This window comes from Acanthisitta chloris, unplaced genomic scaffold, assembly GCF_000695815.1.
Source record: "Acanthisitta chloris isolate BGI_N310 unplaced genomic scaffold, ASM69581v1 scaffold19768, whole genome shotgun sequence".
In the NCBI taxonomy this organism is placed as follows: domain Eukaryota; kingdom Metazoa; phylum Chordata; class Aves; order Passeriformes; family Acanthisittidae; genus Acanthisitta; species Acanthisitta chloris.
This window is the reverse complement of record NW_008687797.1, coordinates 18,274-30,856: the sequence shown is the minus strand read 5'-3', so window position 1 is coordinate 30,856 and position 12,583 is coordinate 18,274. Positions and strand designations below refer to the sequence as shown.

At 36.1% G+C, this 12,583-nt stretch overlaps 1 protein-coding gene across 1 annotated transcript in view; it reads right to left on the bottom strand.

Annotated features, from left to right (window-relative positions):
• The window catches only part of SHC3 (SHC (Src homology 2 domain containing) transforming protein 3), a 54,689-nt gene that overhangs the window by 36,462 nt on the left and 5,644 nt on the right, over positions 1-12,583 (bottom strand). Inside the window, exon 2 of the mRNA XM_009080766.1 lies at positions 772-842. Coding sequence (XP_009079014.1) covers positions 772-842 — 71 coding nt within the window. The remainder of the gene's footprint in view (positions 1-771; positions 843-12,583) is intronic.

Sequence of the window (12,583 nt, the reverse complement as noted above, 5' to 3'; positions counted from 1 at the left end):
TCCTTCAGTATTTCGATTTCAGAATTTGAAACTGTGGTTCCCAGTTGCTAGAAGACATCAGTGCTACATTACTCTGAAATCAATTACTCGGATTTTCAAGTGAAAATATCTGCAAAACACCATTTCCTATTGTTCTCAGAAAATACTCTTCTTAGAAATAATATGATTCATTGATACTTCTTAAAAGTGTTGCACTTGTGTAGCTCTCTTACAAAAGTACTGTGAGACGTTTAAAAGAATTGTTATAAGAACCTAATACAAGCTTATTGCTTCTTACATGCAGTCTGAAAAATAAAACATTCTTTCATTTGTCTCTGGTAACATTTTGGTGATAAATTTTCATTTATGTCCTTTGTGCACATAATTTGTAATCTGACATCTTTTCTTAAGAAATTGCTATAAAATTCTAGAAACCCAGGGCTCCAAACCAGCTACATAGACCAATTTTGACAAATGCATTGGACATTTTAAGCATATTCGAATGTTCTCTGGCTTAAATGTCACAAAAATGTCACAAATAAGTGCCTTACTTAGCGAAAATTTTCTGAAGTAGCTCCTGGCATATCAAAATTTCATGAAAAATGTATCCTTTAAGCCCTGTTGGAGATGTATAATACCAGGTAAGAGACTTACCTGCAAATGCAAAATTAAAAAGTGGACTTATGGCATCCAAAAATTCTTTACTATTTGTTTTGCGGTCCTCCTGGCCTTTCCACTTTGGGAAGGCAATTCAGAAGTTACCTTAAAGAACATGCTTATACAAAGTCTTACCTTGCAATCTGTGTTCTAGTATTGAAGTCAAGAGATCTCATTGAGCGTAAGACTTCTATGCACCCCAAGTACTGTAAGGAAAAAGAAACAGTTGGAAAATGCATTATAATTATGCTTAGTTCTGGGAGAAAATGCAGCTAATTGTTAAAAGGCAATGTGCAATTCTTTGATTTATCCTATGTCTCAGGTAGGTTGTTATGATTATGTTGTTGTATGTCACAAATTTTTTCCATAAATATTTTATTTCATATAAGTCTCAAGTTTGGCTCAACATATCATTTTATATTTAACCTAATCACTATAATACACCTAATTTATAATGTGTTTATGTGCTTTTTAGTTTTCTTCTATCTTACTTGTTCCATTTTAGATATACAGTTAATTAAGGTAAAAATACTCTTAATGAAAAGGGAATAGTGGTAAAGGAAATATATCTAGTGCTGGTTACTGTGAAAAACTTATTTAAGGGGAAAAGAATTAAGCCTCATTAGAAAAAAAAAGGCAAATTATAGCAGGGAAAGCTGAAACAAGCACCAGCAACCAAATTCCTTAATAAGCAGCTCAGGGATATATGGGATTTAGTATTTTCAGTAATTACACTAATATAAAGATGTAGAAAAATGGTAGCAAAGTATACTAATAACCCATGCTGGGAGATGGCTTTAACAGGAAGGTTAGCTAATATTAGGAAAAGACCGGACTTATTGACCAAGATTTCTGCCCTGCACCTCTGAAAAAAAGGGACTACTATTATGAAAGATGTTAAAATTTAACAGCACCTATCACAGGAGTGAGAAAAACTCAGGTGAATCTTCTAGACTTGCTTCCAAAAGTGGGCATAATTTGCATGTGCTAAAGCCTGTGGGAGCTACAGCTCTTGTCAGATATTTGGATAGTGGCTTTGTACAAACCAACTCATGACTGACATATCCCATGGCAGTATCTTTGTATGTAGGTTAAGTATTCAACCACACACCTGACTTTCGAAAGTCAGGGGAAATAAGAATGAGTCTTTATATAAAAGCCTGGTAATGCTATTCTAGTATTGTGATTTTATATTCAGTTTTATATCAGTTTTGGTATCTTCACAGCATAATACAGTCTATTTGGGTATGAAACTGGTGCCAGAACTTTGTGCCTGTCTGGAAATTGTATTTTTCCTGAAAAAGTGAACTTTTAATTAGAGAATTATTACATCAGTAATACCTAGAATTTCAGCAAAGCTTTTTCATAGCAACATGTGTGTCAGACTCTTTACAAGCTGAGGGAGTATCTAGTTTGTTTTCACATGTCCATTATTATTGAATTTATTTCTACCAAATGCTACAAAGTCATTACAACACTCAATAAAATAGACTAGAATATCAAGTGGCTTCTATTCACTAAGTTGCTCAAACTTGGATTATGATAACCCACAGTTTCTGGAAAGGGTTGTCTCAAGATCCATTTCCTTTAATATATTCAAAATTTCCTGCAATCTTATGTTTTTTGAAAGTTTGTAAAATGCTCATGGAAAATGTCTTGTCTATAGAGATCCTGGCACATGGAGCTTTCAAGCTAAGGGTTATACTCTTGAACTGTTTATATTATCATCAGTCATCTATCAGTGCAAAATTAGGTCATCCTTGTACCTTATTACAAGTAGATTCATTTCTTACATACACTTCTGCTTGAGTACTTCAAGCATCCAGGACTATATTTTAATGCTCTGATCAAGGAGGTTAAGCCATTAACTGTATTTTTCAAGTGTCTCAGAGGCTGATTTCATTTTCTTGAAGACTAAATTCTTCAGCATCAATTGAGGTAATCAGATTAAGTAACTTAAGCCAATAAACAGCAATAAACTATGTTTTGCTGTATTCTTTCTGTGTCCTAGGATGCTTTTATAGATTAATTTTTCCAAATATTTATTTCATACGAGACACTTTCAGAATTAAATATGCTGTAAATCGTATAACTACTCAAAGGTATCCTTGTAATTTTTTGTTTCTGAAATACTTGTGTTTCATTGTTTCATCAACATGTTCATTTAGACATCTCAATAGTAAAACACTCCTGATTGCACTTGTTCTTTCACTTATCTATATTTGCCACAAGTCTTTAAAGCAAAGTAAATGTACAAGTTTGAGAATCAGGTCCAGCATTTTGGAAGCAAACTCTGGAAGGTATTTTGACAAGTACATGCAGGCGTGCAAATAAATACACAAACACATGTGCACACAAATCACTGTCAAAATAAACAGACAAATAATCAGACAAATACCCATAAACATACTTAGAAGGCGTGCATTTAGGCTCCTTTGAGTCATACTACCTGATCTGCATTAACAAAAGTAGAGACAAGATCAGACTGAAGGAAGGTCAGATGGAAAAATTACCCTGTACTGTTTTATGTGTATCACGGAGACAGCTGAACACAACATAGTAAGGCTTGCAATATTCCTGACTGATCAATGCAAACATGGCAACTGATTTGCTGGGATAAAAGATGTGAACACTTAATCACCACGGCATGTTTTCAAGTAACGAAATTACTATAAAAACTGACATTCAAAAGGTCCAAAGGCCAACTACAGGGACATATAACTCACCTACTGCTATGCTTCAATTATTCCCCAAGACCAACACTGCTCTCTAAAAATATCCATTTGAAGTACAGCCTGACAAGGATCCACAGAAAGAAGACACACAACCAAGATAGCAAGTAAATAAATTATTCATTTCTTTCAACAAATAAACACCCTTATTAAAAAGAAATGCTATCTTTAGCTTTAGGCATTCCATGAAACATATAAAATATAGTTATAAAACAATCTACTTCTAAGAAAGTTCCTCTTTGCACAGCACTTAATGTATATTTCAACCAATTGGCTTCTGTGCACTGTGAAATTCATGAGCTCCCGCTATCACCCTCCCTCTCTTTGCTCACGAAGCAAGAGATGCAGCCCACCTTGAAGCAGGAGGATTTGGGACTACCAGTTCCAAGCTCTCTCAGATAACATTCTGCCTTCTGTCAACTTTCTGATATTTGAATGAGTTTCAAGTTTGTATACCTTCATTGAAAGGTACTATGTCCCAAGGAAAAAGTCTTCCATATGAATGAGTACCTTCCCATTCAGCGGCTTTAGATTCATAAACTAGTACCTTGAATGCTAAACAGTACCTTGCAGGAAGCAGATGTATATCTAAAAGCAGAGTGCCACATACACCTGGGACCATATACCTCTCACTGCATGAGGTTCCACCATCCTTACTAGTTACAATTTTGGCAGGTTAGTGTAAGAGAAGGTTGTATGTCCTGGATCTCTAGTTTGTCCCATTGTGAAGATTTTTTTCTGCATTCCCTAAAGTACCCGTCTTCCCTATGACTCAGTCAGAAAATTCTTGTTCAGCAACTAAAACTTTTTACTGTACCATGTGTAAGAGAGGTATTGAGTTGTCAGAAACAGTTCAGCACATGAGCGCTGAGTCGTTTGTGCGCTTGGAACCAAGAGAAAAAGTAAATGAGGGTAGTCAGTGTCAGATGCCTTTTGCTCCATGAATATGAACAACATTTTTCAGTGTTTCCTAACTCTTCAAAACACCAAGATACTGGAAGAAATCTTCCATTGTTTGACTCATAAGCTAGCAGTAACAACAGAAAGAAAATCTTTTATAAATACATAGCAAGACCAATTCTATGATTCTGTAAGGATGTAGCCCCATATAGGACAGCAGCAGTCCAACCTAAGAGTGATAAATGCTTGAGTGCTTGAATGGTATATGCACATCGCAGATAAGTGTCTGCCCTGTACATGGGTAGCGTAAAGATCTACCCATTGTTCGCTCTCAAACGAAACAGTGGCTCCCAATCTCTGAATCTTAACTACTGGAGTATCATTAGCTCATCAAAACTGCATGGGTATTCTCAGTAAATTGAGATTGACTGGTTTTAATCTGTGTAACCAGATGCCCATCATTAGATCTTGGTGGTTCACTATGTCGCAGTTTGTACCTGCCTTGTGCAAGTTATATAAGAGATAACATGGTTAAATCAGCAAACAGACACGCACTCGCATTGTTAGCCAAAAATTAGCCAATGCTTTTAAACATCAGTGTATCTGAAACATGCTTTAACATTGCACAGCTGCAGATAATAGCCTGGGGACTCAAGAATTAGATTTTCATTCCTGGGATTCTGGGTGGTGTATGGAGACCTAAGTTTTGAAAATAGAAATAGACACCTTGTCACAAACTGGTCATTTCACTGTAATTTTCTCACTCAACTGTCATGTGCAAAAGTGCAAAAGTGAGCATCTTTTTACTTGCCACATCCGTTCCTCATGTGTATCTCCAGTCATATGCCTGCATTTTTATTTTTTTTTTTTTTTTTGTGAGAGGCAGGGGGAGGAGACAGGGCATGGTGGGGAATTGAGTTGGTTGGTTTTATGGGGTTTATTGTTTTACATTTTATTCTTGTTAGCCAAAGAGCTAGTCCAGTATTAAATTATGCCATGAAAGTAAATGAGTAGTTCTCCCTTATTTAAAAATAAGGGCTTTAATTTCAAATTAAGATTCTATTGCTTCTATTGCAACATGCAGTTATTTATGCATCAAAATAACAGCTCCTTCTAATTTCAGGTAACTTCATTAACTGCCAAAAGGGTTTGTGAAATGTGCACTGAGAGTTCCACAATGCTCCACAATATTTACAAATTGCTTTCAAGTTTGCTATCTCCTCTAAAACATATTAACATTAGAACCCAGATGCAGCCTAACAAGCAGGGCATAATACAAAAATAGTAACAGCCCAGGACTTGATTTCAAGACAGTAAGTTTATCCACATTTAACTGTGGACCCAGTCAGGGTTTTTAATACCCATATTGATCTGTCAAAAGAAGAAAAAAAACCCCAAACAATTAACAACAAAGACCACAAAAGCAGCCCAAGCCATAGCCAGAGACTCAAGGATTGAAATTGCTTACAAAAGGAACTTTTCTCTTTTACAAATTAATGTGAAACAGGAATCCTTAATCCTTTTGCTATCTTATTAGATGAAATTCCCAGCCTAACTAAATTTACAATATCCACTTTCTAAACCACTGAAGTGGGAAAGACCCCACCCACTCACCAAAAAACCCCAAAACCTAAAGAGCAACTGTAATTAGAACGTATTCTCTTTAATAAAATAAACTGAGTTAAAGAAAAATAAGTGCCACAATGCTTCCTAATTTTTAATTGTGCTTTAACTGAACATTTATTACCTTGAATACCTTACTAATTTGAATGAGACATGCACCACGAAATTACTTAACTCAGCTAATCAGCAAGAAATGAGCCCAAAAAGAGAAGATAGCTTATCACAACATACACTTGCTTCTTTACTTCACAAGGAACTCATAGTGTAGTTTTATGTATTTGATTTATATGATTTGATTGAATTAACACTTGAAATCTTTTAAATATAGAGGTACTGCATTCATAGTGAAAAACAGTACATCTAAAGGAACTTTATACATATGATGCTAGTCATTGACCCAAGGATATGGGTCAGCCACCCAACCAGCACATATATCTTGATGAGACTTTGGTAAATCTTTCTGGACTCCATGGTTACCTAGCCCACTGGAGTGCTGGAATGACACACTAAGTAAAACTTGAACAAAAGGTACCACTATAGGGAGGTACTTCTCTGTATCACCAAAAATTCAGCATTTACTGAAGACCTGCACTCTAATGTGCAATAAACATTCTTCTTTGGTTTTGTTATTTTGATCATTTGTTTGGGGGATGGGGGTGTATTCCCTTGCCTTGCCTTGCCTTGGCTTGCCTTGCCTTCCCTTTTCCTTCCCTTTCGCTTTCCTTTCTGCCTGCCCACACCTAAGACAGTGATTGCCAGACCTTCGAGAAAATCTTTCTTGGTAGGTGGAGAACCACTGTCCTGCCATCGCTATGGCAAATACCTCACTCAGACTCTGGTATCACAGAAGTCCCTGGGTCACCCTCTCGCTTCAGGTGTTGCTGATAACGCAAAGCACTCATCGGGCAGAAGAGAAAAAGCCTTTGGAAATGCTGGCTACCATCAACTGAGTAGATAGCAGTGTGGTTGGAAGAAGGTCCTGCATGCACAAAACCATTCAGATTTATGTGAGTGTATCCAGATACTTTAAGGAGAAGAATAGAATGGAAAATTTGTTCTGTGACATTTCTAATGTAGAGTGAGTTATAATATTAGAAAAAGCAGTGGGCAGAAGCAAGACTGGATATTCAGAGTGAAATAAATTTGTATAAGCAGTAGTCACAGAGCTTTAAGTCAGCTGCTAAAGATTTCAGTTTCTCTGGTAGTTTGGGATATAAATACATTTGCCTTTAAATTCTCTGCTTAGCTGTCATGTAACACGATACTGAGATCTTACCTAACATGAGTGTTATTCTTCCAACCATGCCATAGTCTCCTGCTCTTCCTTCCCCTTGGGGCAAGACATATCTTCATGGCTAACTGAAGGGCACCTGATGACTGCACTCTACCAGCATATGCCAAAGGACCCACTCTGTACCTCTGCCTTGTGCTCTCCTGGTATCTGCAAAGGGGCACACCTGGCTGGGGGAGCAGCAATCCTGCATGAAAGAAACACTAGCAGCCTTGTTCTGAATGAGGAAAGGGCCCTATATTTAGACATTGTTAGAATCCAGCACCAAAAATGTGTCATAAACATATGCTGCCATGAAAAACAGAAAAGCTCTTTTCTGTGCTTTCATACTTCTGCAGTTGGTAATTTTTATGCCAGTAAGTAATCACATATAGCACTTTACACTGAATCAATATTTCCCCCAAAGGTTTTTTTCTCATTAAAGAATGCATGTTCCATTCTGGACAGAAAGCTCTAAGTAGGATTGATTGAATGGAAAGGGGTTAGAAATGTTAAAACCAAGTCATTTTTGGGGTCCGACTACAAATAAGCCTTGACCACTCAGCTGTAAATGTATCATCACAAAATGCTCCATGAAACAAGTAAACCAACAGAGTTTGTGAACTAGTAGAAATTATGGATATGACTGTCAATTGCATTCCTCTTGGAAATAGGTAGTTTGCTTCTTCAACAATGGATGAGAGAACACAGTTCTCCCAAGAATACCTCCAACTTGGTCAACATCTAGCTCTTTCCCATTTCCTCTTGTACGATAACTGGGGTTTGTAGCATAAAAATAGACTGCATGTCTCAAGACATGGGACTAACAATTCTTAACTGGCAATGTTGGCCAACACTTTCAATTAATTGCCTTATCTGTTAGAACACAAGGCTTAGGTGTACACAACTGTAATAATAAAGGGATTTAGGAGGCAAACATATGTATTTTGTGCATGAGATCAGTGCCTACCAGGAATTAATTCTCTGACTTACATATTTTGGTTCATTAATTAACACATTTTAGCATAATTCAATGTTATTTTGGCAATTTATCATGTTTACAGTATATTCCTTCTCTATTTTACTCTTTGAACTGAAAACTTGGATTTTCAATAACAGACATGCTGCTAAAATTATGCTATTGAAATATTTTTGTAAAAGAGGTAGCTGCCATAACCTCTTGGTTTAATTATCATAGTAGAGTTATACAGCATTTTCATAGGAGACTCCAAGGAAGTAAGATTTTCTCTGTATATCTGTGCCTTGATATATTTTGATTCACTGCTCCAAACAGAAACAGCATTCCTTTAGCATCCAGAGAACAAACCAATAAAAAACAGGTCACATTTTAAAAATTTCACGGCATGAACATGAGTCTCTGTGTATTTGCAAGACATCAGACTTTAATCATGTAAATCCTTTTAAGGTGAATTTCCTTAAGATTTTTCATAAATGCTTTCAGTCATAAGTAGAGTGACCCTGACTTCCTGAGAAATTCTGGAATCAACTATAAAACAAAGTGCCTAGCATTGACTAATTTAAACTGAAAGGCTGTGAAACTTTTACATCTAAATAAATTCTTCCTAAGCCTAACCCACTAACAGTAGAAAAATCAGCTTCTAAACAAAGGCAGGCAACTGTATTGTTCTATCTTATACTCCTTTCTTGAACTAAGTTGTTCAAGTGATAAAGAATAAATACACCTTAAAAGGACAAAAAATACTTTTCATTTACATATATCTAATTTTATATATATTATGCATTTGCGTGTATGTATTGTTCTATATATATGCACAGACCTTGAAATCCTATATATTGGCTTCAAGCATGCACAAAAATACAGTGCCACTGTTTAAAACACTTACCCAAAATCCCTGAGTCTAAAAAAACCTGCTATTTTTCAATTATTTATGAAATGCAGTATATAATTATTTATAGCTATTTTAAAGTTTCAGTGGGCAGATGTATAGATCTATTAATAAACTGATACATCATATACAAAATGGTATCGAGATTTTGCCAACAGTCTGAAAGAGCTGGAAATAGATTACTCCTTTTTCTCCCAGGAGATCAGAAAATGTGTGAAGTCCTTCTTCAGTATCTAGGGTTTCATATAAACAAAGAGGCCTTGGGGAACACCTGTTGAATGCCTCCAAACCTTGTTGATGATGAGGCACAGAGAGAGCACAGCATTTTCAAAAGAAAATATACTTAGGTGCCACCAACATCAGAACAAAAGGGAAAACAGTGCTAAGCGCTGGTTCTCATGTCTGTTAACACATATCTGAAGTATGATGACGATTTTCTGTGACTAAATATTGTCAGTTGCTGAGGACAGGAGATATCTGAAGAAAAGCTGTGCAACCATGTGCAATATTTTCACTGTATTTCAGTGTATAGTTTCTTTCTGTTGATACAATGTGTTTTCACTTGACTTTACTACAATAAACTGTATTTTTTTCTACTTTTTCTGTAGACAGAAGTACTTTAGAAATCTCCACAAAACATGAGAACATGGGGCATCTTACCAGTAAGAAAATAACTAAATAAAAATATATCCCATAAACCACTGTAAGAAAAGAAGAATCCATTCTGTTTCCTATACATCTACAGTTCCCACTAGATATTAATAGTGGTTTTAAATTTGTCCCCTGTGAAAGCATTCTGGCAGCATCTCATGATCAAATCACACAGTAAGGATTCAGAACCTCTTGAAAAAAAAAAGCAAGGATTCAGCTAGGGAAGGAAGAACATATTTTATCTTATCTTGAAAAGCAATTTCTTAAGTCAACTCTAAGGTCTCCCTTCTTGCTACTAGGGGGAAAGATATAACTGAGAAACATATTTTGCTTCTGACAATTTTCTAATCTCCATCTCAAATGGGGTTGAAAACAAAACATCTTCAAAGAAAATTCCTTTCTCTTATTTCTTACTTGTAGGTGGATGAAACAAGATTGCCAGCATCACAGTCAGAAACATTCATGCAGTACAGATGCTAAATGAACTGGGCTTTCACAAGATTTCGCAAAAATCCTGTATCAGTAGTTTTGCACGAACAATATTTCATATGTTTTTATTTTACAGATAAATGTTTTTGCATGCAAAACTTCAGAAATGCTAGAATCAGACGTTCACCCAATGGACAGTGATTTATTCTATTATTTTAAATGTGAACACATTCTGCTTCAATTTTTTGTATGGCTCAAAAGTTTTCTTTAAAAAAGCTGCATTTAGTTAAAAAACCAGACAACAAACCTTCTATACTTTTTAGGTTTAATCTTACAAATATATAATAATGGATGAATGTAATTATTGCAGCATGAACCACTTAGAGTATGCCCTTAAGTATCACAGATGAATTGCCTCATTTTCATAGATGCACACTATAACCCAGTGGACACTTGCCAGATTGTTTTGCTACTACCTTGCATATCCACTAAGATGTGCTTCCCATTAAAGCACCGTGCAGACTAGTTTCAGCAGCTTATGTTCTGTATCAGAATTCCTTTAACACAAAAACACAAAAGCTTCTGCAGCCAAATCGTTATGCTTCAATAGCTGAAAATCATAATTAGATATTTGAAACCGTAAATAAGGACACTGTAAATATATCTAGTTATTAAAGAACTTACACTACCTCAGTCATTAAGTAGAACTGCTTGATAAGGTGTATTATTAATGCACAGACCCAGATGATGGAAGATCTAACAGGTGTTTTCCCACTATGCCAAATACAAACCTATGCTAAGTATCTGAAATGCTATACTGTTATGCTTTCTAAACAGTGTGTTTGGAGGTGTGATGTAGGAAGGATCTGTCACTGTTAAAACTGAAAATCCAAAACATGCAGAGAGGGAAAGGGAGTCCTTTTTTATATGAATGCTACAGGTACTTCTGGTCTTCATCATAAGAGCTCAGCAATTACATCAGATCTCTTTTCTAAATCTTTATTGATATTTAACTTTCCTATGCTAAAGCTATAGTTACTTATATTTGCAGTAAGAGTGCCCAAAAATGACCTCCAATGTACAGAACAGAGAGATATGGGGAGAGATGTCCAGGCCTGGATTTAAATAATGAAAAATCTCTAAAAGGTTTCCTTGCAGCATAAAGGCCATGACGAAGCTGAGCAGCTCTGGGAGGCTGAGGGCACCATCAGGCCTTTAATGGCCCCAGTAGCCTCACTGGAGCCCCCTTCCCACCACTCCTGCCCAAAAGTCCCAAGTTCAGTGCCAGCTCAGGATGGGCACCTGCAGCTTCCTACTCGAGCCCTGCACTGAGCAGTTCTGCTTTTCCATCTCCTTGACAGAAATAAATGTATTGCAAGAGAGGATTCACACAATGTTGCTAGATACTTAGTGCTCTCTGCTTAGCTTTTCTATAAAATTATTTTTTTAAAAAAGTAGGTAAAAATGAATTACACTGTAGCATCTGCACTAAACGTGGTAAAAAACCCTAGCCCCTACATTTGCTGACGAAAGTAGTTTCTGAAACATTCTAATTTCTTGGGAAGTTAAGGGTACTTTTAAAATATCCTGTGGCAATGAAAGTAGCTTGCCTATAAAAAAAGAGACAATTCTGTTTCTGGTAATTACTTCATCTGAGGTATGCAGTATCAAATGTCAGTCAAGATGCTGGCATCCCATGAGATGTGCTCTCCCTTGTACAATTCCTAAACCAATAAAAGCCAAAAATGGGAACAAAGGCATTTTAGTGTAACAACAGGCCCAAAAGAATGGAAATGGTGCTGAGCAAATTAAAACAGTGCTTTAAGATAAAATATCTCTCTTTAAGTCTTGTCCTTGTTATTTAATGTATTTCTTCAATTTGTGTCTCTAATTTCAGGATTTGTTCTAAGATAACAAAAAAAAAAAAAAAGACAAAAATCCCTGTATGAGCACATATAATGTGATGTTGCTGTGGAAAGAAAAAGGGCCTAGACAGCTTTTTCTGTCTACCTCACATTATTTACTTTATGTCAGCCTATACCCTGTTTATTTTTATCTTTTATGTTTTTGGTTGCCACTCCTGTCTAATTTCAAAGGCCTTTAATCAGTCTTTAAACTTTTAGCTGAGACTTGGACTGTCTGATTCAGCCTTTTGATAACTAATCCTTTCCTGGCACTACGAAAACTTATTTGCAATATCATAGGGAATATCTAATTAACCAAACATTCTAGGTTATCCTTGTTGAATTGCACCTAATCCTCCCTGAAAACAAGGGATGACTGGAAATGTGGTTGTACCAAGTCCTATTGTCATTCCCATCAAAACTCAAATGGACTGGCTCTGCCTCACACCTGCCTGGAGCAAAACTAGAGCTACGGCACATTTTGTCATAAATATATAGAATCAAATAAAATTAATATTACATGACTATGTACAGTTGTAGAGAATACTGAACCTCTCTTCATCTATGAAA